Source organism: Coturnix japonica, chromosome 3 (assembly GCF_054131305.1).
Source record: "Coturnix japonica strain WE chromosome 3, WE-NBRP24, whole genome shotgun sequence".
Lineage (NCBI taxonomy): Eukaryota > Metazoa > Chordata > Aves > Galliformes > Phasianidae > Coturnix > Coturnix japonica.
Window position 1 is genome coordinate 18,830,353 of NC_140665.1, and position 27,877 is coordinate 18,858,229.

Genomic DNA, 27,877 nt, shown 5'->3' on the forward strand with positions numbered 1-27,877 from the left:
CTCAGGCTGTGTCTTCTAATAATTTTAACAATAGATTTAGACTTAATAATTCTAAAATAGTAATTATTTTGAATAAATTCAGAGGCTTTTTGTTGTTGTTTTTGTGTACTGTTAGTAGTTTTGTTTTAATTGCAGCATGGTTATTGATGTAATATTCAGACTGTATGACAGCAACAGGAACTTTTACTTGCTGTGAACTCTAGTCCTTTGTGTGACTGATTATGACAGTGTTCCATCAGTTCCATGGGATATTTTTGCTCATACCACAAGATATTACCCTAAAGCCTTCAGAGGTGGCAGCCAGCTTTCCAACCTCCAGAGCATAACCTAACCTGGGCACCACAAACCATGGGTGACAGTACTGGACAGGCCAAGGCGACTCTGAGGCCACATCTCTGGCTGTTTTTGTGACCTCCTACCTATCTGACCAGGCTGGTGGCCTTGCTACCTCACACCACCAGTCCCTCTGCCATTTCCAAACCAAGGCAGGAGCAAGGGGGAACGCAAATAGCACCTGACCTAAGAAGAAGCCTTCTGCAATATGAGCAGCAGCAGCCCATAGCTTTGTGTCTTTCGCAGCCCCGCTGTCGCTCTAGAAAGCGACCCTCTCCCCGCCTCCAACACGCTGCGGAGCTCCGGGCCGGCTCTGCGGCTTCCCGGGTGCCCCTCCCGGCGCCAATCCCCCGCCGGCCGGAGGAGGCGCTCCCCTGGCGCCCGCTGCCGGTGTTAGGAAGTCCGGGCCCTGTCGGCGAACCCGGGGCGCTGCCGGTGTAGCCCCTTCTCCTGCAGAGGGATGCGCTCGGAGGCGGTACCGCAGCCCGGCGGCCTGGAGAGGTTCGCCAGTCCCGGTAAGGGCCGGGGCCTGCGGGCTCTGAGGCGCTACGCCGTGGGTGAGCTGCTCTTCAGCTGCCCGGCCTACACCGCCGTGCTGACCGTCAGTGAGCGCGGCAGCCACTGCGACTGCTGCTTCGCCAGGTAGGGCTGCGGGCCAGGACGAGCCGGGCTGGGCAGGGAGCGGGGCCTGGGGGCCGGTTGTGCCGGGGCCCGCGTCCGGTCCGGCTGTGGGGCTGCGCGGTGGGCGTGGGACCCGCGAGTGGCGGCTGTAGAAGGAGCCCGGCGGGCAGCGTTGCATTGAGAAACCTGCCTACCCCGTGCATTCGCTGGCCGTAGTGCTGCGGGGAAGGTTGCGGCGTGGAATTGGGTTCCCCTCGCTCGAGAGCCGAGGAAACTGAGGAGGAAAAGGTTCTGCTGTTGGTCGCGCTCTTACAGTCATTTAGATGCTCGCGTGGCTTCCTGCGAGAGGTTGAATCCGCATCCTTGTCGGTTTGTAGTGCTGAAGTATGAGATTGTGACAGGGGAGGAAGGGCCTGTGGTTCCCAGACCACTTACGTTGCATTTCCGTGGTGCACGTGGCCTGCCTGGATACTTCTTCAACTAACAGCCTTACCTTCATCCACTATGTTGTAAGGGAGGCTGCGTGAGCAGGGCTCCTTCCACAGAGCCCTTCCAGAGCCGCACACCCTGACTGCAGGCCTCCTGCCTGGCATCCCATAGCTCCATGCTCTGGCAGTTATAGAATCATAGGAGCTGGAAGGGACCTGTGTGGATCATCGAATCCAGCCCCCCTGCTATGTACCAGCTGCCCTCCTGACTCTCTGAGAGGTTGCTGAGGCACTTTAGAGTTATTATTAGAAAGTTATCAGCCCTTGAGTTTTGTGTGGTTTGTTTGGTTTTGGTTGGTTGGTTGGTTTTTGTTGTTGTTCCTAACCATAAATTGGCTTTTGTTGAAGATTCTGACTGTCTATCACACCCAGATTTCCCTCGTTATGGGATCACAGAACCATAGGGGTTGGGAGGGGCATCTGGAGATCATCCAGTTCAACCCCCCTGCCAAAGCAAGCTCCCCAGAGTAGGTTACACAGGAAGGCATCCAGGCGGGTCTTGAATATCTCCAGAGAAGGAGACTCCACAGCCTCTCTGGGATACTTTCCATTCTCTGTTGTCATCAAGTAATATTGTAATGATAATAGTGACCTAAAAATATTCAGGTCTCTCTCATAGAATAACTTCTAGCAGTCAGCAGGAACAGACTATTTAAATGCTGCTTATTATCCATGCTGTCTTCTCCTATAGAGCTCTAGGGCTGCACAGTGATCAAGGGAAATACACTGAATGTAGCACCATAGTAGTTACAATGTAGCAGACCAAAAGCTATTTCACACAAGAGTGATGAAGTTCCTCTAGAAGGAAAAAAACCCCACTGTGGTACCTGGATCTGATGTTTCTCAGTAACATTTTGTATGTGTTCCCCATTTCAGCAACACTGAACTAGAAACAAAACCAGTGCATACTACAAAAAAGGGCTTGATCTGGAACTGTATTTGTTAAAACTGCAGTGTTAGGAAGGTTGTGGGTAAGGTCTTGGTGAGAGAAACTTATGTGTGTCATCATGAAAGTGAGAAGGACATATTTGCATCAGGTGATATTTGTTACTTTAAATATGCAGCTGTGCTCAAGGGGCATGCTGTCAGCAAGCAGAATGCTGCTGGTAGCCTGACACATTAGTGTTTCACTATCAACTTTGCAAGAAAGATCAGGGGATGTTGAGACTCTCAAGGCCTTATAGACCCCCAGTGCAAGAGACCTCTGCTAAATGCCCTTCGCTGTTGTGTTCTATGAGGACACTCACTAATGTTTTACTCCAGTGTAAACCTTATAGTTATTACAATTCTTTAAGACAAATCTTGTACTGGGGAAAGTGTGTAGACATTTTAAAGCGTTTGGTACTACTGAAAGATCTGTATTGCTGTCACACCAAAATGTCACATTGGGTAACACATGCTGTATTGGTGAGAGGATCTGTTACAACACATGCACCTTGTAGCAGGAAAGGATCTTTGTTTTGTCAGATCACTCTGTTGGGATATACACAAATAAAACAAAGAGCACAAGGCTTAGGTGAGACCTAATCTTAGGTCATATGCTGGACAACAGGACAGAAAGAGGCTGCGTGGTGACAGGAGGTGGAAGAGTATTTTGTAATATAACGTATTTTCTCTTGGTGTTGGGAGGTGATTACTCACAAAACAATGATTGTGCTTTCTGAAGCAGGCAGAGAAGCAATGGAACTGGAAGAGCAGAAGCAAAAGGTTAGTAGTGGTGAGCAGGTATATAGAGCAACAGGGAAGTTCTGCAAGCAAGGAGAAGTTAGTTATCAGAGTGCAGCTTGTAGTGCCAAAAAATGAAATTGTCTGTCAAGCAGCATAGAATAAAACATTCCCAGACCCTGTAATTTAGGACAACAGAGTGCTTTTGCATAATAACAGCTGTTAAGAAAAACTTCCTTTTGAAACTCTAAACAAATCAGAATTGCATCTGCCATCTGAAGTCGGGGTTCAAGCTATAGTCATAGTGTTCTGAAGAGATGTGAAATGCTGTACAATGCTCTTCTCAGATGAGCTATGGGGTTGCTAGATTAGTCCTCAGTAAGAGTTTCATACCTATTAGTGATAAAGGATATGTTTGTATTTCATTGAGCTTTATAGAATAGAATAACTGTCTGTTTTCTTTTAAAGGAAAGAAGGACTGTCCAAGTGTGGAAGATGTAAGCAGGCCTTTTACTGCAATGTGGAATGTCAGGTACGGTAATGCAGTATGTGTGGGGAACGCTCACATGCATTTATTGTTTGTCATTGATAGCCTCTAATTTTAACTGTGGTTAATAGTAGCCCAGTCAATTTCAGCATCCCACAGATGCTGACCATGGAATCATGCACTGAACAATTACAGGATTTGGACATGGTCTGCATGAGTCTTTCAAGATCAGTAGCTGCAGGGCTTGGTACCACTGAGACTTTGATTAGAGCTGCCTGTCAGCCCACTAATTATGTCTGTATTACTTCTTTTTTCGAGCACAAACCAGATAAATTAACATTGTCTCACTAAACTATTAGGAGAGTGAGTGTCTAAGGGAAAAGTTAAATCATTAAAAAACTAGTTGAAGGGCTTTTCTTGGTTTTCTTTTTTTATTCTTTATATACTATTGTTCTTTTAAAGCCTCCCGAAATAGAATATAAGCAAGTCTACAATGAAGTAGAGCAGTATGAAGGCATCCAAAACATCTGCATGCAGTTTTAATTACAGTTTTCATCTCAATATTGGAATAGGCATCTTTAAAAAAAATTACTTTAAATCCCAAATCTGGTATGTAGGGTGCTTTAATTTCAAGCCTGCATCTTACTCTCCCATTGAGGTAGTGGCAAACTTTAGCCTGTCCTCTTTCAGTTGCTCCCACTGGCTTCCAGCTTTCCTACATTGTCATAGAGAATTATGGGTGAATTACATGGGTTTTTGGCTTGGCAGTTGGACTCAAAATGCTTAAAAGATTTATTTTTCAAGGATGTTTGCAGTAGTTCAGAGAATATTGAGAGACTGACAGCAGTTGCACTGGGAAGAAATAAAATGTTGTTTAAGCATCTTTAATGCCCTCGAGAGAAGTCTGAAAGAGTTTTAATGACAGTGTTGTGAAAACCCATGATTCATTCATGAGAAATGCTTATTTGGAAGAAGTGCTTCCATGTGTCATTATTTCTTAGTAAGCCCTTAACTACATGAGGAAATACTTGAACAAAGCAATTTGTTGGTTGTTTAGCACCTTCTATCTGAGATTCTGAGTTTCTTCTCTTACTGTATGATGTTCACAGTGGTCTATAAAGCATATAACTGTCATTGCAATGCTTACTGGAGTTGGAAATCTCCCAGTTTGTGCCAAGAAAAACAGCAAGTTGATAACCAGGGTGGGTGGAAGTAGTAGGACTTGGTTCTGCTGGTCTGCAGTCCATTGCTTTTACCTCCAAACCCCTCCTTCAGTTCCTTCCCTCAGCATCCTTACTTCGGTTTTGCAGCCCTGACAAGTTTACACAGTAAGAACAAGGAGGCTTTTTTTCTCTCTCCCACCTGGATAGTCTTGTCCACATTCTGCTTTCTTAGCTTTCTTTTTCTTTGTGGTCAGAATAACGTTTTTATAGTAGGATATCTTCTTCCAGGAAGATAAAACTGAACAGAAACCGGGTATCCTTAAAACTACAGGACAAGATGCTCAGCCAAAGCCTGTCTGATAAGTTAATGAATTAAAAGCTTTTCTATCTGTTGGTGCATAGTGTGATGCTTCAGATACAAAGACCTTTGATGAAATTATGATGTCTAGACAGTAGTGTGGCAAGCACAAGGACTAGCACTTCACTCTTGCTGATGAACCACCTCCGGCTTTCAATGCCTTTGGTAATATAACATTATCTTCTATGTTTGCAGCACTTCTGTATCAGTCTTAGGGAGTTTATGAGTGTTGCTGGGACTGAATTCTTTGACATTCTTTCAAAGTTACCTTGAGGCATGGTATTGTCTAGAAGCCAGTCTCCCTGACTGTATGTGATGCACAATCTACACTGTATCTTCATCCCTGTCTTGTTCAAAAGCACTTCTCAGCAGTTCAGCGCCATTTTTTTTTTCTTCTCTTAGAATAACATGGTTCTTGAAAGCAAAGTTATTGTCATTGCGTAGTTTTCCTTGGAAGCATGTTTTGGGCTGTTCTGTTAAGCCATATAGCAGCCTTGCTTTGAGGTTCTTAAAACACTTTCCAAGCATTTAATGCGTGAAGTATCTTAGCATTCTCTGTGGCATTTGTGTTGTTGGAAATAGGGTGTGCATGCACAAATAAGCACTAACTTGCTGAAGATCATACTATTGGTAACAGGGTACATACTGTACCATGTGGCAGGTGATTGGTGTATAGGCTAAGCACTGCTTGGCAGTATAATACCTTTGCCCTGACCACCAGGGAAAGGTAGTGCTGAGCTGTGAGTGACTGACAGTTTTGCAGTGCTGTAGTGGCTAATTTTTTTAGGACTCACTCCATATGTTCTCATACTGTTCCTGCTACAGTTCCTGTACTTGTCTGTCAATTTATTTGGTCTTGCTTTCCTTTCCCAGCCCCTAATGCTGTTCCCCTTTTAAAAGGGTTTGAGAGTTGCAGCTGACTCGTACCAATTCTGCTCTTTGCTGTTGGCTCCTCAGAGCACAGGCCTGTTATTATAGTTGTGGCTTTCAGACCCCATCTGCAGCTGTTCAGGTCTTGACTTCTTAAATTATAATAATTTTAGTCAAACAGCAGGAGACCTGTGCTTATCTTTTCTCTTCAGAAATTAGCTGCTGAAACACTCTAAAGGGAAATGTTTTAAGGGGGTTATATGGGTTCAATTGTGGAACCAGTGAACTTGAACCAGCTACTGGAGCTCCTATTTCTGTTACTACACAGAGCTATTATTTATCCCAGGCAGAGTGGAGATCAGCTTGCCAAAGTGCAGAAAGAGATGTTTTTGTCAGGACTTTCCATATCTGTAATATATTTATGCAAAATATTTAGGGGTTATTCTTGACATGCCATGTTACAGAGTGTTGGAGTTGGTATTCCTGGAGTAAGGGAAACATATTTTTAGTTGTAGATCTGGAGTAAGCATCGAGCAGATGTGTTTTAAATGGGACCTTGCAGAAATTGTCTAATCTTTGCTTCTAAGCTGCAGAAGAAGTGGAGAATTCTTGCTGTAGCAGTTTTGTGCAAGAGGAATCTGATGCTACAAGACCGTGTTTACACCTGCCTTTCGGAAGAGTTTGTTCCCCTACCCAAAAACTTTTTGTGTTATCTCTTTGATAAATGTCTCCTGTGAACCTTTTGAACATTATACAATGGAAGTCCAATACCCTCTCTGGCTCAGCATTCACTAAACTATAGTAGGGAAGGATGTGAAGGATGTGTGAAGTTCTTGCTTTTGCTGCTTGATGAAGGGCTGTGTGTGAGAACCTTACTGGATAATGCCAGGCATCAGAAGATGCTTCACTGAAGTTCAGTTAGGGACTTGAATGAATAATATTTGAGCATAATTGGGCCAGAAGAAGCAGGCTTATCCCTTTTGATGGTTTGTCAAGCATTTCTGTCTACTGTTTGTGTTTTGTTTCGACCAAGTGAAATGTGACAAAGCTTAAATCCTACAGAGAAATCCTATGTTTGGAAGAAAGGAAGTTTGGATGTGGTTAGTGGGCATGGTGGAGGTGGAGTTGTGGTTGGAGTTGATGATCTTAATGGTCTTTTCCAAACTTAATGATTCTATAATTCCAAGTGCCAGGATGCTTGTTTGGGTTTGAGTTTTATTCTGGGTATGAGGTGTATTTTTCTTAATGCTGAGCTATATGTCAGTGTCTTGGACAGTGAAACCGTGTTGAAGGACTTGATGGAGAAGACCATTTCCATACTTGAATGCGAAAAGCATGAGCTTTAAAGAACTTCTGTTCCAAACATGTTGTCACACACTCCTAAATAAAGTGAAAAATACTCTGAATGTAAGGAAAATAGGAAGAAAATAGTATTAATGTAACATCAGGGATTCGGCTAGAACAATGCTACATGTTATAATTCAGACTGCTTAGAAAAAAAAGCATGGAGAAGAATGCAAAATACAGTCCTGCTGAGATCGCAGGGGAAACTGCTGTCCCAGTGTTTCCATCCCAGATATTACTCAGTCATCAGTGCTCTCTCTTCTTGTAGCGTTTCAGGCTTTTATCTCATTTCACACTATTCAGCCATATCTTGTCCCTTTAACCTCCCTGCTAGTTCATATAACCCAGTATGAATCTGCCTGGGGAAAGATTTTAATTAGCAATGTGTAAAGAATAAAGAGAACAAACGGATTTTTAAAAACACTGCTTTGAGACATGCGCGTGATTTTGCATTTGATTTTGTTTTATCAGGTAATCTTTCTTGTTTATTTACCCAGCTTGTATGAATGCAGCCATACAAAGCTTTTGGCTCTGTTTCTTTGTTTCTTGCACCCCAGAAGCAAGTCTGAAGCGTGAGTGTGCAAGAAGAGGTGAGAGCTGCAGTTTCAACTTTGTACATCTTCATAGCATTAGTCTTTGTTTAGGAATCCAGTGGCTATCAGGAATTTTCCAGCGAGGTCTTGGGGCACACATAGGAAGTAAGCCTCTAGGGGGGATGCGCTTCATAGTGTGACAGCTGTAGGACAGTTGGGAGTGTAATTTCACATGACATGATTACGGTGTAATATCCTATTTTAGTTTGCCTGGTCTGTATGGCCGTGTCCTCTTAGAACAGCCACACTTGAGCTTATTTCAGTCAGCCTGCATGCTGTCATTGGTTTGTTTCTTTTTTGAAGGTGGGGAATATATTGAGATATGAAGGACATTGAAGCTGACCTTGTGAAGGGTTAAATCCTCTTGCAGTGTTGTATGGCTTGAAGTTCTACATGAGGCTGGGGCATGCATTCACCTTCTTGTCCTAATACAATGAACTCTGAAAACTACACACATTCAGGGCAATTAAATTACGCATTTCAGTGGAAGAATGTTTTGGTGGTCCAGCTCTGCAATTAGAGGTATCAGCTTTTGTTTTGGTCTACGTAACCTTCATGTAAGTGGGACAGCCAAGGCAAGATACATTACTCTGCATTTTTTGGGTTATCATATGTGGCTTCTGGTTATTACTTCCCCAAATAAATTAATCTTCCTGTAGTTCTGCTGCTCATACCTGAGTGTTTTAGATAACCTAGGATGCCCCAGACAGCTCTTAATGTTTGTGTTTAGGCAGCTGAGTGAAATCCAGTCTTTCTTCTGCTCCTGCCACTCAGCCCTTCTGATGTGCTATTGATTTGTTTTTATTTTTAATTTTTTCTGAATAAATGAGCTAACACAGGGCCTCTGACACCATGCAAGTTGCAGTGAAGTGGGATTACAAGTTTTCTGAAGGCTGAAGTTTTCACTTTCAATCAATTATATGGTTTCTTTCTTCAGCTGCTGTTTTCCACCAGTTTAAATCTGTTCTGAAATAAAAAATGGGTGCTCCCTATGCAGGCAGAGGACTACAGGGCTGTTCTAACACACTATAAGTGTGTCTGCGGGGAGATACATAAATTAATAATTGTGCATTGCGTGACTATAAGAGTGAGAATATTTCCATACCTGATTAAAGAAATAAAATATGATGTAGTTTGGGAACAGCCCATGCCAGGCTCTGTATGCCATTGCAGAGTGTAAATCTGATTCAGTGTTAATCTCTGAAAGTTTCTGTTACTTTGGAGGAGCCTGTAGACTTCAAAAAGCCAGTTGCTTGTGCCATTCCTCCCAAGTTCTATTGTATGCTGAGCTAGGAGTATGCTGTATGTTCTTCCCCAAGATGTATTTTGTCTTTATTAGTGTGTTTTAGTTGCCTAGCTGTAGTCATACCTTACAACATTTAAGGAAAAAATCTGATTATTCTATTCAGCAAGCCTGGTTCTGACCTTAAATATACTCATTCTTCGTGGTTGTGAATCCATTGACTTCAGAAACATTACTCCTGATTACACCAGGGTCATGTCGTAATGAGGGGCCAAGGTATTAAATGGAAATGAACCCAATAAAGCCATCAAGCTTAGACCTACTCTGTCCTCACATGCTTGATCTGAACAATAAGAACTGGGGTTTATAAATCATGTTGTCTATTTGCTTCTTCACCATTTAGGTTTTTTTTTGTTTGTTTTTTTTTTTTTCCATTGAATAAATGAAGATGTTCTGACCTTAACTTATCCCTTGTGAATTTGTTTGTAAAAAGCAGGATAGCTGCGGCCCTCCAATGTGACTCAAGCTTTTGTTTGGAATTAGCGAGCGTCATCTTATTTTTTTAAAGGAAACACATTTCACTTGACCTCTAGGATCTGCTGGGATTTGTTGTATCCTCATTTTCATCAATTTATCTTCACGGCTAATTTTACAAATCATTTTTTCTACATTTGCAGAAGGAAGACTGGCCAATGCATAAGCTGGAGTGTTCTGCCATGTGCGCTTTTGGGCAGAACTGGAATCCCTCAGAGACAGTGAGGCTGACGGCGAGGATCCTTGCCAAACAGGTGAGCAGAAAACTGGACTTGGGAGGTGTGTTCCTACCCTGTGTGCCCGGGAGGACAGGAAAGTGAAAATTGACCTACAGTAACTGTCCCAGCAAAGCACAGGCATACTGGCTTCCTGTGAACAGATAGGTGTAATATAGAGCTCGGACAGTGGAATGAATGGCTCATCAAAACTGTGTAGTAGTGTCAGCACCATTGTGGTACTCTACCTGAAGACTTAGGGGAAGACAGTAAAATTATAGTGAGTCTTAAGCTCTCCAGCTGTAGTGTGTGGCCCAAGTAGTGTTGAATGGAGTCTGGAGAAGTTTATCAATGAGACTCACAATATAAACGGTGTTTCAGAGTCTGTTCTGGTAGATTTGAACTCTTGGTTGCATGTGTGGGCTAGCACCACGCCTATACTATTGTTAGAGAAAAAGGAATGAGACCTGATTATAAATCAGTTAAATTCTGAGGAACGCTTGTAGTGTCATCTGCCTGCAGGCACTGACATCTTCATGAAGAAGTTGCCTGCTGTACTGTTTTTCAGCTATAACTGTGTAGCACTGCCCAGTGCATTTGTGAGTCAAGAACACCTCTGGGGTACTCACATATTGATGTTTAATATTTCTGGAGTTAGCTGGTGAAAAACAGGGATTGAAAGAACCTTGATCTTTGGTGAAAAAGAATGTCGATAGTAAGGACGTAAGATTGCATTATCAATCATGTTTCAGTGTTCCTTACCATATGGAAACTGAAGACAACGGATGTGCTAACAGAGACAGGAAAGGTTACTACACTGCATATCTTTGTAGAGCTCTAAACTCTCTGCAAAAACAAATCCTCTTTGAAGCATATTTGTGTGATTGAGGTCTGCTTATGTGGCAAGGGCAACCTGGATACTGTATGGAGCGAGGATTTTGGTGGCCCGCTGGGAAGGTAGCTGCTGTACTTGCTGTGTGTGTGAATGTATGTGTGTGTGACTTAATTAAAGTATGGTTTGGTGGTGATCCACAAACAAAATCGGATGGTTAATGACAAAAAGTCATTGGAATAAATTTGTGCTTTTATTGCTTACAAGGAGGGGGGAGAACCCTCTATGTCATATAAAAGCTAAATATGCAAACCATGGTCCCTGAACCTCAGCTGCTGGGCCACCTGCAAAGCCATATTTAATGGCCAAGATTACAAAGAAGTGGCCTTAGGCCAACAATGGAGCATTGCTTTTGAACTCTGTCAACAGTCAGTTTATTCACTTTCCTCAAAGCGAAGCCTGTCTCCTGCCTGCTTGCTATTGTTAGCAGCTTTCTGGGTGTCTAGAACAAAGCAAATGACATATTTAAAATACCATTCGGTTTATGTATATAAATTTGATAACAGTTAATCTTTGGCTGCCTAATTTGGTGGAGAGAAAATATTTCTATGGTTTAACTAAGCGCAGTCAATTTAACTCATTGCTGTTTGACTTTTATAAATTTCATATGCATGGATTTGTTTGATTTACAGGTGAGAGTTCCCAGCTTATAGAAGCAGAGACAAAACAGCCTACCTAGAAACACTCAAATATTCTCTTGTTGCTTTTTTTTTCTCCCTTATTGCTAGAAAATTCACCCTGAAAGAACGCAGTCAGAGAAGCTGCTCGCTGTAAAAGAATTTGAATCACGTAAGTAAAAAAGCAGGGGCAGTTGTTTGTGTTTGTGTTTGCTTTACCCCTTGCTCCCCTCCATAAACACTTTTTGGAGCATCTGACTTTATTTTCTTCTTGAAGAAGGAATAAACAGAACTGTGGTTCCTAGCATTTTGAATGGTAGCATAGTGCTATCATTTCTTCTCTCTTTTTTTTTTTTTTTTTCCCCCAGTTGCTTGTGGAATTGTGAAACAAGGGTGAAAACCTAGACAGAATTAATGATGCAGCGTACATCCATCTCATGGCTTTTCTGGTACTCTGGTGTCTTTTGAGAATCGTAATGTTGTAAAATTAAAATAGCTGGTATTCATTACCAGGAGGCATAAAATCAGAGGCAGCACAGTTGCTTGATGGTGACAGTGACTAAGGGGCTAATTGCAGAACCCTCTGGACTGCGCTTCACTATCTGTCACTGCCAGTCAAATCTGACATGTTATATGTGATTGTATTGAAATTCCATGTCCTAAATGCTCCAAAATAATCCAAGGAAGGAGATGAGGCAATGGCTTGTGTTTAACTGCAAGGCTACTCTTTACATCCTGTGAGGCAGAGTTAGAAATTGAGCAACTAGGGGACTAATATCTGTCCTGGCGTTTTCACTGGTCTGTCATTTCTCTTTCTTGGTGCTGGAGGCAATATACAAGGAGACAGTAGGTTGATATATTCACATTTCTCACTGATGGTTTCCAAAACCCTCTATAAAATGCTGAATACATGCAGCCACTGCTAGAAGTTGAGGTAGCCAGGTAACCAAACCCAGCAGAATTAGGATTTAATTTGCTTACTGGGTGAAAGCTATCACAGCTCTTTGGACAGATGGGGGAAATAAAGAGGAAAAATGCCAATGTTTGACATTTTATAAGGCAAGGCTAATTTTTGCAGGTAGGTTAATAAGTTTGAGGTCAAGGAAGACTGCTAAGTGCTGAAATAAGTGTATTCTTCCAATTGCAGTGTGTGTTTAATAACATTAATTTGGGAGCTGAAAGGCAGATGTGTTTTGTTTTTTGCCGTCTGCAGTGTCTCCCTGGTCCTCTAGGAGCCTTTGTTCTGATTTTTCTCTTGGTAGTAAGGTTCGCTCTTATTATTTCTGCCTTGTTGATTCTCCTCTTACCACACCTTCATCACTCTCAGCAGTAGACTTGCTCTTTGTAACAGCTTATACAGGAGAGGAAAAGGTACCTGGTTTTCAGCTCAAAGTTGAAAATCTATTTCTGGCTTGTCCTAATTATCATCAAATTATTGCATTTCATTTCTCCCAGTATTTTTGTGACTCTCCTCTCATTCGCATCTGCTCTGACAAATGCTTCTTCTATTGTTCTACAGCCTTTTTCGGAATGTTTTTCTCTACTGTTATTTTGGAGAAGGGAAACCGATGAGTTGCTGTCTCTTTTAGAACAGGAAAGAGCAGATGGCACTGCTACAGTCAGACAGAGGATTAGGAAAAACTTTGCAGAATTCTGTTCCTGAGGCTGAAAGGACCTAAGGGAGGGAAAGAACCAAGAGCATTGTGTCAGTGATCTGGCTCAGTCTGCATGGATCAAGCACCTAAAAGTCCTGTAGGCCACAGCTCTGGCTACTACTTGGCAAGGGCCTCAGGGTAAATCTCCGAGCAAACCCTGAAGGGAGTGCAGTTGGCTGGTGAAACCAGGATGCTTCAGCTGATGTTCCTGATGTCTCTTGCTACCCTCATGTGCCAGCAGACGAGATGCACCTCTGTAAATTGCCCTGTAGCCCACAGAGATGTGGGTGTTCCCAGGCGCTGCTGCATGCCAAGGCAGGTCGCTGCAGTAGGTCAAGGTGTGTTGCCTTCCCAGGCACCCTTATGTTATTCTCCTCTAACTGCAAAGGGAGCCCTGGTGATAGCCCCAGCATTAACATCAGTCTTTGTGAAGTCACTGTCACACATGGCTACAGGTAGTTAGTGCCACTGCTAGGAAAAAACGTGTCTATTGAGAGCAATGATAAGTAGCATTCTTATCTGACTGGTTCATACTGATGAAGATTAGGTCTGCATGAGGGACTCACACTCTGTAAAGCATGTTTTAAGAAATGTGTTATCTAAAAGGATTTTGTACCACACTAGACAGAACCATGTAGCTCATAAAGTCATCTTAAACAGTTGAGGACAGTTCACTACAGTAGGTAGGCTTCTAGAGAGATGGCTTGTCTGCTCGCTAGGGCTAACAAATGCCTATTAAACAGGGTAACCCTTCTCCCAACAAAGATAATTTTTTTTTTTTGTCCAATTACCACTTAAAATAAAGATGTTTAGAAAGTGATTTTTAATCCTGCATGTTCTTGTAGTATAAGCGTGGCCTTGGCAGAAGAAGCTTTATGGAAGAACAAACGCTTCTTGTGCTACTTCCAAGTAACTGCTCCATGAGGGTTTTCTGTTTAAGTCCAGGCTTGTTTAACTTAAACCTAACTGAAGTTCAGTGGGGAGTGTTCCTGTTACTGAAATGGAATGTATTCTTTGTCCACAGACCTTGACAAACTAGACAATGAAAAGAGAGAGCTGATTCAGAACGACATTGCTGCTCTTCATCACTTTTATTCAAAGCACTTGGAGTACCCTGACAATGCTGCTCTTGTAGTTCTCTTTGCACAAGTAAGTTGGCTAGAATGTAGTCTGCTTAGGTGGATGGTGCTGTAAGAGGAATTCAGCCTTTGTGAAAGGGGCAAAATCTTCCTGGTGATGGAAGTGATAGCTCTTTGCTTGGGGAGAACTGAGTGTGCTTGATGGCAAAGATGCACTTCCTTGGCCGAAAGTGGCTGGGCATGCTCCATTTCAGTAGTGAGGGAGAGATTCTTATCTTCAGGTTTTTCATGAGGTGCTTCTCAAACACTGAAGAAAATAGGAAATAGCCTTTAATAGACCCTATCCAAGTTAGGCTTTGGGCCAAGCATAGTGCAGCTGTTGGTGGACACAGGCAGAAACCTACTTGCCTTTAAAGGATCTCAGCAGCAGAGAATAGGAAAGAGCAACCTGAAATTTTATCTGACCTATGGCTTTTAAACACAGTCAATTAGTTTTGTCATCTGGAGAGATGAAGGCAAGGCAGGATGTCTTGTTAGGTATGTCACCTCTCTTCTCTCACCTGATTTTCATACACATCAAATATGTTGTAGTGGGTGAAATAATGCAGAAATGGAATGCTGGAAGAATCTTTTTTTTTTTCTTCCTTTTTTTTCCCTGTACTTCAAAAGAAGCTACTTTAAGACTCCTGAGTAAAAAGATTAATTTTGATCTATGGGTAAACGTTGTCTGCTGCTGTGAAAGCTGAAATGGCACCACCCTCTTCATATAGCCAGTTATGTATCAGTAAGGAGACACTGTTACTATTGCCTTAATACAGGCACTGTTATGTTGCAGAGGAATGATTCTTAAGCGTATTTGGCATCTGTTCTTCATTCAGTTGTTCCAAACTATACATTTTCCCCTCAGTAAAAGATTTTTCCATTTTAAAGACTTGATAATTTATGTTTGTTGAAGGGATACTGTAAATAAATCTGTACATCCAGTTTCTTGCATTGTTTCTATACTGGAACGCAGGTAGAATCCTCCAAAGATTGAGTTATTTTATATAAAATGAGATTTCTTCACATCCTATTCTGGACCACCATATCCTGGTACTTCAGGTGACTCCTAGAATTCGTATTCTCTCCAGTCTTCCCTCTGGGTGCCAAATGTCACCTTTAGTTGTCATATGAGTTCATCTTGGTTATAAGACAATTATCTCCAACTGGACATTGACGTTTTTTGAACTGAAATTTCCAAAGATTATCTGGAAGTTCCAGAAAGGTGTTCTACAGAATACAACTTTTTGAAGTTTTGACTCCATTATGCATCTTTCTGGAAAAAGTGGAGGTCAGTCTATACTTGATACATACAAACACATTTTCTAATCATTAGTTAACCTGAGCTAAAAGCAGTAGCATGGATGTGGTGCCGTCCCTTTGTTTTGCTTCAATCGTTTCTCTGGCCTTGTATTTTTAATTTGCTTCTCTATTTATTCTTTCTTCCCATAGCTCAGGGCAGCAGTTTGGCGGTAGGATACCTCTGACTCCTTGCTCAGTGCTTTTTGGGTCTTGGTCTGGTGTTGCTCCTTACCAACACAGATAAGGCATAATTATCTTTCAGAGCAGAGCAAAGATTTTTCTCCAGAGTATCCTAGTCCTCTGACACTCTCATCCCCAGCTGTTGGTATCATTCTATGGTCTTTTGTCCCTCTGGAATATAACTCTAGATACTATCACTCAACCTCCTCAGTCTCATCTCATCGTACTCTTTGGCTTCTCTTCAGTTTTTCTTTCAAGTTCTGGTGTCCCATCCTTTCCTGTGCCTTACTTTGCACCATCTCTGTTCCACCATTGGGAACAACCTTGGTGTCTCCTTTTCTTGCTCAGGTTTCTTTATTCCCTCCATGTTTCCTTTTTTAGTCATGCATTCCTCTGGGGAAAACAGTGCTATCTCATCTCTTCTGTTTGCTCCTCGTGTGTCATTTGTGGTATGATGCATTCAAGAAGTGGGCTGTCTCTGGATTAGTGCAGGGGAATTGATGATAACTCACTACATATTTTTAAATATTTTCCTGTGATTCAGATCCATCAAGCTGTTCTCTGTGTCAGCCTTCGTAGCCTTATGTTCTTATTTGCTGTTGATGTAATTTTTCTCTTCTATTGTTTTTGTATTCAGCAATTACATTTTGGTTTTGGTTCAGGTATGCTCATATGTTGGCTAGTGCTCATCTTGAGAGACAGGGAGCCTTTGGATGCTAACTTGCTAAAACAGAGAAATAAAGAACAAGTAAAGGTACCAAAAATACTGGTAAGTGAATCAGAGATGCAGGACACTTAGCTGTGAACTCATCATGAACAATTCATAACTGAGAGGTGGCTTTGGAAACCATTTCTGCATTTCTAAAATCTCATCCAAACTGCATTCCTGTGAGGCATTACAGTTAGTAGTGTTTGTTGTCGCCTCCTGCCTTCCAGAGCACGTACTTGTGCTGTACTTGATTGAGTGCTCTTGTGGCCATTATAGCTTCAGCTGGACTTCATTATGTGACAGTAGTTCTTCTAGTGTTTTTCTGGCACTTATGTGAGGATTTTAAGGATTTTAGGGGGAGTGGCTGGTGCGTGTGGCTGGGGTTCTCTGGGCTGGCATGTAGGTGACTTGCAGTAAAAACGGAATAAAATACTCATTTGAGGTACATCTAGGTCACTTAAGTCAGAGTTGAAAGTCTGGAAACATTCTTTTGAGCTTAGTGAGAATAAAACAGGAAAAGGTTTTAAAACCTTTGAACCTATAAGAAAGACATATGAATAAGCTTTTTATTCCCTGATTAAATTAGTATTATGCTTCCTCACACATTCTGTTCTTTTTCTGTCTCCTCCTATGTCTATATGAGGTTCCAGTCTATCTCACTCCCTGTGTTCTTCGATCTGCTTCAGCTGTAGCTCATACATGCAGCCTTTGACCAGATAACATCCTCATTGTGCCAGATCTCAGTAACACATGCTCCTTCAAAGCTCTGCAGTGCCTCAGCCTGGCTGGGTTTGTTGCTGCTCATCCCTGCGTTGTTCTTTGCATGCATAGTTCCACTTCAGCCTGTTGTTGGCAATAGCCAAATGAGATCTCCTTACCCTGTCATTTTTACACATGATGTTTGCAATGGTCTGCTTTGCTGGACGCTCTTTGTGGTGCTTTTTTCAAGCCTTCATTCTCTTGATTAGCATTTTGAGGTGTAATCCCTTAGATGTTGTGTCCTGAGCAGGCACAAGTATTGGACTGACAGTAGTTTGTAATCCTGCACGTTCCTTTGGATATGGATTTGTTCTTACTTCACTTTTTGAGATGTCATGTAGTTTCTCCATGAATACTGGTGAGATGTAAAGAAAACTATAAGCACATTGCTGCTCGTAACTTTAAAGTATAAGAATGTGATATAAATTGACCAGAATCTGAGTTAGTCTCTCTTTTTTCCTAGGTTAACTGCAATGGTTTCACGATTGAAGATGAAGAACTCTCTCATTTGGGATCAGCCATATTTCCTGAGTAGGTTGAGTTTAATATTGAAAGAAATAATAAAAACAATTCATTTAAAAACAAACAAAGGTTCTTACGTATGCTTAGAACTAGATCTGTATTGAAAGAAATTAAATCAAAGAATTAGTATTAATTTGTCATGTTTAAAATGTGCTAACTAATAAAATCTGCCAGTGATTTGCAGCAGTTCTGCTTATAAATCTGGTAAACGTGGTAAAATTGTACTTGGAAGATGTTTTGAAGTCCTGTAGCTCTGACTCTGAACTGTACACAGGTCAGTAGGAGACAGACTTACTTGGCTAGCAGGTTCTGGACAGGGACATCAAGTAATGATCAAAGCAAAATGAAAAGGATTGGAAGTGACTTGCTTTATCCACAGGTTTCTGCATTGCCTGGGTATTATGCTCCACCTGATGTTAGCAAAAAAACCCATCCCTTCTACCTTTGTTCCTTTGCAAACCATAAATCTCTTTCATAACTTCTTTCAGCCTCCTCAGATGTTTTTAAAACTACCATGCTTTATGTTGCTACGACAGTGGGAAAAAATATGTACAACCTCCTCAGCTTTACAAACAAACTGCAAATGTTAGTCATTAACTGCAGTCTGTTGACTGGGAAGTACAGCTCTCTGTGAGGCAGTCTAACTTTTTTCCCTTCAAGTCTCTACTTCCCATTCTGCTTCTGTTCTTTGCAAACTCCACACTGCAAGTGCTAGCAATTTCCCCATGAGGTGTGGATTAGTAGTAATTATGTCAAAGCAATTTCAAATGTCCTGGTGCCCAGTTAGAGAAGGGCTTGATTTGCCGTATACAGGTCCTTGCTTCAGCAGGGCTGCACTGTGTATTTCTTATCCCTGAAGGCTGTGAAATCTCATCCAGGAACACAGTCATGGTGGGAATAGAGTATAAAACCAAGATCCTTTGGAACTGAGTGCAACACCATCCTTTGTTTGTAAATGCTCAGCATCTGAGCCACTATGAAAAGACATTTTTATTATTTCAATAGCTTCGAAGAGAAAGAATTAAGATTAAACGTTTTATCTTAAGTAAGCAGCATATTGCACTTCCAAGCTTGGTATCAGAGGAAAGCACTTTTCAGTAGCAGTCTTGAGGTTTTTTTTTGTAAGGTATGTGCTGGTATATCAAACAGAGATCTCCTTCACACTTTAAGGGTGGAGGCTGTTTATGTTTGCATAGAAGTGAGATAAATTCTTAACATTGATCTTAAATGTGTGCAGCAACTGTATTTGCTTGTTTCCTTGTACCTAAATGGGTTTCTCTTTCTTTCTCCTAAGAAGAAAATAGTCTGTTTCTTACAGATAGCGAAATATCTGGTTGCTAGTAGTTAAGGTGTGCAAATAGCCCGTCAGCTATATTGTAGAGCTGTAAGAATGGGGAAATAATAACTTGCCTAGTCCGGCTATAATAAGATTTTAAAATCACAGTGATCCATTAAAATGGCCATTCTCCATATTGATAGGATAAATAAAAACACAACAGATTTTCCCCAGGCTACCTTCATATATTAAGCCTCACTAAGAACAGCTTGCAGAGGAAGGCTGACTCAGTCCTTTCAAGCTTGTTTGTTTTATGAAGTGTTGCTTAACTTTTTGCCTGTTGCTTTTGGTGGGAAGGGAGAAAAGTTCACTTTTCTGCCTTTACAGTGTTGCACTGATGAACCATAGCTGTTGCCCAAATGTGATTGTAACTTACAAAGGGACGCTGGCTGAGGTCAGAGCTGTGAAAGAGATTGAGCCTGGAGAAGAGGTGAGTACACTATGCTTGAATGTAATGCAGCGCTGTGTATGCATGTCCTAAAACAGAATCCATCCCACTTTTCATTCTTTGTTCAGATTAGATGACAGTTTAATAATAAGGGGGGAAGAATCTCTTGTTTCTCAGAGAAGCCTGAGATGTAGCTTTAGAAAAGTTGGGGTGGTACTGGAGGACTGAAATGATTCTAGGAGTCAGTGTCCCATTTTGTGTTAAAACAAGGGATGGGCACCTGCATCAGTCACTGCACATCTGCCAGCCTCTGTCTCAGTTTATCTGTCTGTAAAAGGAGGCTTAGTTTGCTGATGTTTGGCTGGTGCTTTGAAATTCCAAGATCAAAGAAAATTATTACTGCCGTAATACTTCCCAGTATAATAGTAATGGAAGCGAAGCCAGAATAAACAAGGTAAATGGGAACAGATAAGTCCTCTAACTTCTGTTTCAATCCCATGTGTTGTGTGGATGCTCTGTCCAGTCGTATCACTCAGCAGAGTTTAGCTGTGGAATCACAAAAGAACTAGAGTATGTTTCTAATTGGAGCAAAGCTGAACAGTGATGGATAAATTAAGACTCTGGTAAATCTTCTCAGTCATATAATGAACTTGGCAGCAGAGAATATTTTTACTTCAATAAAATTAAAAAAAATAATAACAAGTTCAATTAAAAATCTGTGTATTAGGCAGGCTTGGGGAAGTTGTTCATGTGTCTGCATGGGATGAAAATACTCTGGGGATGGAGTTTGCATGGAGATTCATTGTGGGTCAATTCACGAATGTTAATTTAGCCTTTGAGGTTAATGCTGATTAAAACAAGTTCATTTGTGAAGTATGTAACAGAAATTCTGGAGAAAGAGACAGGGGTGGTTTTCCTGGATTGCAGCTGTTCACCATTATGAACCGAGTGACATCAGTTGCTGGGACAGGGTAATTCAGGTGACCACCTTCTCAATGTGCTGCTTATGATCTCACTGCAGTGTTGGCAGTCACTGCAGATGCACTGTGGTAACGGACAGAGAGTTTTGCAATTTTCCCATTGAGTCCAGGCATTTTCAGCATTTTTGGAGAGCAATTAGAAGGGGAAGTGAGGAGTATTTTACCTTACTGATGTCTTTTGGTTAAACAGTGTTTTCGAAGCTGCATCGGTTCTATAGGATCTCATTGTTTTTCTGCGGTCTCTATTCTGACATTTAAACAGACCGGTGATTTTACTTGGGCTCAGTGCAGTCTTATGGCCTGTGTCTCCACCTTCAGGTTCAACGTAGGCATTGCATCAGAAATTGAAGTGCTGTAAATGCTGCTCCTGCGTTTTGCATGCTTGGAAGGGAGGAGTGTGGGAGAAGCTGTGAGATCATAGAAAAAGATTGGGAGTGTACGTAACATCAAATTACACGTGCGTTTCGCTTTGAAATAACTGAAAATGAGGAAATGAAACTAAAAGTCTTTTTTGGTCTGCAAAATTATCAACAGCACCACTGGTGTATTTCTTGAGGGAGACATCGTTTAAAAAACAACACTAAAGCTAATTGAAGGGGTTCTTTTCTGGTGACCACTAAAATAAAGAGAAGCTTGAGAACAGTGCATGTGAAAGGCATTTAAGGCGATCAAAACCAGGTTTTCTTCTCCTTAAATGTGACCACTGAAGTAAATCTGGTGTTCATCCTTCTAGAACTGGAGCACTGGGACTTCTTTTGAGAGATCTAAAGGTCTTCTACTAAGTTTCTAAAGCTACCAGTGGCTGCTGTTGCCCCATTTTTATTCAGTTATCAGAAGGAAAAATTCGAGGCTCCAGTCTCTGAAAAACCAGGCCACTGTAATTTATTCCAGGCCGGATACCTGAAATCATTATTTTACTTCTGAAAAGTCGGCATGTCTTTGTAGTCTTGACAGGAGTCTGTGATTTATAGTGCTATAGTTTCCTTATCCACACCTGAATCTTCCTTTCCTGGATCTAAGCCAGGGTAATATGTGAGGGAAATTCCATACTGAATAGGAAACACTTCTTTGTCAGGTTGTGTTCACAAATGACAACTCCCGATGCTTCTGAGGGGTTTGGTATGTGAGGGAAAAGGCAGTTGATGTGGCTGCAAGGATTCAGAGGTTGGGCCAGTGTGTAGTTGTCACGCTGAATATGATTTCCACTGGTAAGAACTGGTAGCCATAAATACGTGTATTTGTACTGCTTTTCATTGACTGTTGTGTTTTTACTGCCCAGGTTTTTACCAGCTATATTGACCTGTTGTATCCCACGGAAGACAGAAATGACAGGTTAAGAGACTCCTATTTCTTCACTTGTGATTGCAGGGAGTGCACTATGAAGGAAAAGGTAATAATGGGATTAAATTGGCATGAAACGGTTCTGACTGTCAGGGCACTTCTCCAGCTCCATAGATGTGATATTCTATCTGGTTTAATTAAATTTTGGGAAGTAGGGTAATAGAGGGCTTGGTTTTTATTTTCCTTTCTGTAAGACTTTCTTATACTCATTCTTTCCTGATGTTTCAATTATTACACATCACAAAATTTCCAGGTGGATACTCATTTAAAGTTGAGCTCCAAAGTGAAGACAAAAACTTTGTTAGAGGTAGATAATTATACTGTGTCTATGTTACCTGGCCAGAAGAATTTAGATCAGTTCTGCGTTTTTAGCTGTGTTTTCTGACTAATTGAGACTTGGTTGGAGCATTTTGGGGGTAACTTTTTTCCAGATTCTACTCATTATTCTCATTTGAGGCCATTCTGTTGACACTGAAGTTGTGTTTTCTCCCCACAGTTACTTCAATTAATAGTAGCCAGGATTTCATTGTGATTTCTAGTAACTTGCTGCTTATGGGATCACCTGTCACTCAGCCCCCTTTGCTCCTGGGAAGATTCCTCTATAGCCCTCTTAGCTGACAGTTGAAATTGTTAAAGGTTAAAAAAAATCTAGCAACAGTGTGAGGCTTAAACAGTAAAGATTGTCCCCAGATTGCAGCTGACTCCTTATTAAGTAATAAGTTAGACAGAAAGATAAGAATAAGTGGAGCTGTCCAGCAGAAAGCCAGTGTAGAACAACAAAATGTGTGGAAATACATTTTTGTTTGTCATTATGAAGGCTACTTTTCTCATTTAATATCATGCCATTTTCCACTGAGCTATCACATGGTGGAAGGCCTAAGGTATTTGGGCTTTTCTAGCCTTAAAGCTAAGTATATTTTAATCCCTAATCTCTCAAAAGCAGTGAAATTTTCTATGTAAAGCTGCTTTCGTCACAAAATCGAAAAGCTCTTGGATCTTTCAAAAGAAGGTACCTCGTGTAAGTAGAGGATGGCAGATGAACTAACTGGGAGGCAGAGGATCCTAGGATTCCCAGCCAAGGTTTTAGAGAAAATGCAGGTGCACATTCTACCCTTGTTCCTACATTCTTCGACAAGCTTAAGTCTCCATCTGTGTCTTTTTATTAATTTTGTGCTGCAGAGGCACCTTTTTTTGTAAGGCTTGGAACCTGCATTCATGAACATCCATTGTGTTTCCTTCAGGATAAAGAGAAACTGAAAATCCGCAAGCTGAACGATCCTCCTTCATCAGAGGCGGTACGAGACATGATCAGATATGCCAGGAACGTGATAGAGGAGTTCAGACGAGCCAAACACTACAAATATATCCTTTGTCTCACCTTGTCTCCACTGTCTTGGCCTGCGACCTAAAGCTTACCTGCTAGCTTGCTTCAGAAGTACCTGGAGGAGAAGTACTATGACCTCTAGAAGTTTAACATACCTCTGTCCTCGTTATGGCTGGAGAGTTCTCCCTGGAGACAAGGGCTGTTTGTCATTGCAGGTGTGGGGCTATGGGACCGTGTATTTGTTGGCTCCTGTGCAGTTGTCAGTTTCTAATAGCACGCCGTACGCTGTCTGCACAGAACAAGCCAGAGCCTGGAATGAGCACAGGGGTGTGTTTTTTAGCATACAGTAATGTTGCCTGGTTTTGAGGGACTGTGTGTGAGGCTGCAGCTACTGCTTGTGGTCATGAGCCTACCTGTCCTGGCTGGTGTGATGGGACAGAAATGAAAGACGCACTGGGCCAGAAGCAGACCTGATTGAGTAACCACTGCACAGGGAATCTCATTGCTCCTTCATCTGACAGATCACTGGAGCACCAGCAGCTCAGGGAAGCAGCTTTCTTTGTTGCTTTTTCAGTCTGAAGGTTACGTTTGTATTAAATCCGGGTAGGAGGGGGAATAATCTCATGAACAGTGCCTCTGAGCATGGAATACCTCACAAAGTAGCACAGAAGCATTGATGCCCTTTGAGAGAAAAAAAGACTCTTCAGAGCCATTCTGAACAAGGTTAGGGCATTTATTTTTCTTTTGACATTATCAGGTAGCTGTCTGATCAGAAACTGTGCATTGGGTTCCTTGACTTCTGCATACCTCCCAGTGAATTACTGGAGATCTGTGAGCTCAGCCTGGATAAGATGGGTGCAGTGTTTGAAGACAGCAACGTCTACATGTTACATATGATGTATCAGGCCATGGGTGTCTGTCTCTACGTGCAGGACTGGGAGGGTGCTCTGCATTATGGGCAAAAAATTATCAGGCCATACAGGTAAATAGGAGCCTTTTTTTTCCTCCTTAACGCTCTAATTCAGTAATCTGAATAACTAAGACAAGTTCAGGCAGAGATTGCTTCTCTCAGTACTTAATGTACAAACGCACTACCTGTGACATCACTGCTTGAAACAGAGTGCTTCAATTCAGCAGTTTGTTGCTATCAGAAAGTGGCCTGCAGTACGTAGTTTCATTCTGAAGCTCACGCTTTGAGTTTCAGAATAAGTTTATACCACCCTGGGTACTGTGCTAATTCTGGTTGGTTTTGTTTTTAATATTCTCCTAATAGTTCACTAAAGCAGAGCTTTAAAGCGTGCCTGCAATCCATATTGGTGTAAGGTCATGGAGGCAAAGCTGGCTGTTAATGCCAGCCTCCCACCCCTTCCCCGCTCCTTCTCTCAGCAGCAACTGCAGGAGCAGGGCCGGGCCCAGGGCTGCCGATGAGCAGCAGAGGGAGCTGGAGCTGAGCTCAGAGGTTGTTCCGTGTCCCATGGCCCTGTTCTCCACACCGCCCTAGAGCTGCAGGCATGGTAGAGTGTGCAGACCACAGCCATGTGTGGGGCAAAGCAGCACATAACCTCTGTAGGAAACAACCAGTATTTTCCCCACTACGTGTTTTGTCTTTTTACAGCGGTGGTCTTTATTTTCTAGAGCCAGCCAGTTACACGCTGCATGTGATCCTGTCATGGGTCTCTCCCAAGCAGATTCTTGTCTTTGAGCCGTGACTCTCCTGCCAGTTGGGGGGAGTACGAGTGGAGCTCTCCCTTTGGAGCAGATGCCAGAGTCAAGTCACGGATCGCTTGGCAGCGAGCAGTGATACAGAGAACGAGCCAGTGCTTTCTCCCTGAGGACTCTGTACTATTTATCTTCTCTGGGACTTGCCTGGCTCTTCTGGCTCTAATCCTGGCATTCCAGGTCAGCTTCACTGAACTGGGCTCTGTCAGCTCAGTGAAAACCAAGTGCGGGGCTGATAAGTGCTGCATACACTGTCGAGAGACCCCAGCTTTCCATTAAAGACTGACCATGACGGGATAAGCAGAGTTATTTCTGCAGAGGGTGAAAAATTGTAACAGTGCAGTCATTTTCTGTAGCTGGCGAGATGAAAACCAGTGACAGAAAGTCACTGCCATCTGACAGCTGTTCAGAGGCATATGGTAGCTTCAGTTCAGCTCCCAACTGACAGGCAGCACCATCCTTGAAAAAACTGGCGCTGGCTCTTGGCAGTCATAGCAGAGGGGCTGAGCAGTGAATGGGCAGGGGCAGGAGAGGTAGAGCAGGGGGCAGGGGGAAGCTCTGGGTCTGCCATGTTTGATAAAGGCTGTTTTCTTTCTCCTTCGCAGTAAGCATTATCCCTCCTACTCGCTGAACGTTGCCTCCATGTGGCTGAAATTAGGGAGACTGTACATAGCCCTGGATGACAGACCAGCTGGAGATAAAGCCCTGAAGAAGGTATTTCCTGGTTTCTTCATTAATAATATCAATTTAGGCACAGAGTCATTGAAAGGTGACATCCTCCTGCCGGTAAGCCTTGATTAGTAGAAAAAGGCAGCACTTGTTAAGATGTTTGGTTACAGGAATTTTGGCTTAGTTGTGCTCTGGGTCTGTTCTCTACTAAAAGGAGCCTTATCTTTTCACAGTGGACTTCCACTGTTATGCATCTTCACTGAGCTAGAGCTGTGCTAGTGCAATTGGAGCAGAACTTCAGCTTCTCTTTACTTCAGGGTAAGGCCAGAAAAAAATGCTCAGTTCTTCGGAAGGGCACACAGTGCTTCATTGATGCCCATGATTTCTATATCCAAGTTAAACTAGCCGTGCTTTTGGTGGTTATTTGTTCTGGAACCAGTAGATTTTTAAATAGCTGAAGGGAATTCAGTGCACACACAATGCTCAAATAGGCAAATACTGCATTAGATTTCACATTTTTCTTCACCCCTTTCTATCAGTCTGTTCCTTGTTCTTTAAGTTTTTATTCCTTTATTGTTTTTTACTGCTCTGTTGCACGCTTCTTCACTTTCTTCCCCTGTTGTTGTTGGACAGAGGTTTATTTTTGTTTCCTAAGTATCAGTGACTACTGCAGCATATAATAGCTCGGTGTGGAATGCCAGGGATTTTGTTTATGTCGTTCTTTTACATTTTTGGATGCTGGCAATTTTTTAGCCAGCAACAGCAAATCTGTACAGCCACGGTGAAGGACGGTGCAGAAATACACGCTCTCAAATGTAACCATCACCTGATTCAAAATGAGAGTAGGTTTTTCTTCACTGCGGTGCTTCAGCTTTGACTAAAACTGGGATTGGTGCCACTGTGAACATGGGCTGGGGAGCGGGGGAGCTGTAGGTAGGGTGGTTGGCATAGTTAAGCTTCCTAACACAAACATTTTCTAATGACTCATTTCCAAAAGCTGCCTGCAGGAACTGCCCAAAGTCATCCCAACCCCTGAGGTTTTGAATTCAGTGGAAAAACAAAACCATTGTTCTCTGTCACTTTGCAGAAGCTCATCCAGAAGGCTGTCACTTCTTTGGGGGCAGGAGGGGGATGCAGTCATTTCTCACTGCTGCTGAGATAGAGCCTAAGGCTCCTGTTGTATCAACTTAGCTAACAGAAGAGGATAATTCCATAGAACTTCCTGAGGGGAAAATGACTAAATGCTGTTACTGTTAGGGAGCTGCAGTTCTTTGCTTCATCTGTCTTAACACCGTGGTCTTTAAATATTCTCATATGCTCCAAATTTACTTCTTTCAGTCTTGCCTGCTGCTGTGTCACCTTACATACGTCCGGGGCACTGCTATCCTTTTCCCAAGTGGAAATCTTCCTCCTGTAACCCACTCTGTAGTACAATGTGGATATTGGCAGGAGGTTGCAGGGCATTGGGTTTGTCTGTCCAAAATGTTCAATGGTAGGAACAGAGCCGTCTGTAGGTGAAGTGGCAGGGAGTCTGGCACAGCAGAGCCTCAAGCTGAAGAGATCTAGTTTTCTCTTCAACAGCTGCTTCCTTCCTAAAGCATTGGTGGCCCTGGAGCCAGCGAAGGGTTTACAGAATCAGGTCTGAAATACCTTTTATAAACTTCTGCACTAGCCCTGCTTGAGGCTCTGGCTGCTGAAGGATGAATTGGTAGGAACAGAGCTTCCATCTGATACTGGTTAAGTACACTGCCAGAATATTACCCACCCCACGTGCAGTTTTCTGTCCTGGAGCTGGTTGCATTAAAAGTAGTTTTGTCAGGAATATAATTTTGAAAGGTGCTTTGGGATCCTGTAAGATGAAAGAAGTATTCTATGAATGTAAAAACCTTTATTACTTAGTTTTGAATTTCATTTTATTTCCTACTGGGTTTGTGACTACAAGGGGACAAAATGTAGCTAGAGGTGTCAGACTGCTTCAAACCTCCAAAGAGAGTATTTATAGCCTGGTGTTATATATGAATCAATTGTGTGAATATATTTTTTTTCCCCTATTCATAGGCAATTGCCATCATGGAAGTAGCACACGGGAAAGATCATCCATACATTTCAGAGATCAAAAAGGAATTAGAGGACCACTGAGCCTTTGAATCTATGCAATCCTTCAAACCTTTATTTAAAAAGCCTTGTTATGGAAACCTTCAGGAGCGCTTTGAAAAGCGGTAGAGTATGAACACAGTTCTGTCCTATAATTGGAATGACAAACACACTTAGGGTTTGCAAAATGTTTCTAGCCTCTACAAATCTACAATTGCCTTTTCAGTTGTTTTTTGAAGGAATCAGCCATGATTACTTGGAGCCTCTTGACTGCTGCTGCAAAAATGGCCAATTTTTCTTTAAAGATCTTAATGTGCATCTTATTAGTGTAAAATAAAGTGGTCTTGACCTCTCTTGA

At 42.2% G+C, this 27,877-nt stretch overlaps 1 protein-coding gene across 6 annotated transcripts; it reads left to right on the forward strand.

Moving 5' to 3' along the window:
• Positions 1 to 701: 701 nt before the first annotated feature.
• On the forward strand, positions 702 to 27,877 carry SMYD2 (SET and MYND domain containing 2). Of its 6 annotated transcripts, XR_014944546.1 has the most exons (13): positions 702 to 975; positions 3,576 to 3,639; positions 9,843 to 9,953; positions 11,535 to 11,595; positions 14,103 to 14,227; positions 17,610 to 17,677; positions 19,332 to 19,434; positions 21,652 to 21,762; positions 22,955 to 23,075; positions 23,845 to 24,019; positions 25,362 to 25,470; positions 25,659 to 25,743; positions 27,484 to 27,877. XR_014944546.1 is itself a non-coding variant. In XM_015857325.3 (12 exons), exons 1-12 carry the CDS (start codon positions 794 to 796, stop codon positions 27,562 to 27,564), a joined length of 1,311 nt encoding a protein of 436 aa, XP_015712811.1. In that variant the 5' UTR covers positions 702 to 793; the 3' UTR covers positions 27,565 to 27,877. The 6 variants fall into 6 exon arrangements, 5 of the variants coding, with proteins under 5 accessions (XP_015712811.1, XP_085399052.1, XP_085399053.1 ...); XM_015857325.3 differs by lacking the exon at positions 25,659 to 25,743; XM_085542925.1 differs by lacking the exons at positions 702 to 975; positions 25,659 to 25,743 and adding an exon at positions 1,035 to 1,242.

Excerpts from the sequence above, each read along its gene's own strand:
- SMYD2 (XM_015857325.3), top strand. The coding sequence starts at position 794 with ATGCGCTCGGAGGCGGTACCGCAGCCCGGCGGCCTGGAGAGGTTCGCC. Across the intron at positions 14,228-17,609 it reads TTGTAGTTCTCTTTGCACAA|GTTAACTGCAATGGTTTCAC; the intron begins GTAAGTTGGCTA and ends CTTTTTTCCTAG. Across the intron at positions 19,435-21,651 it reads AGATTGAGCCTGGAGAAGAG|GTTTTTACCAGCTATATTGA; the intron begins GTGAGTACACTA and ends TTTACTGCCCAG.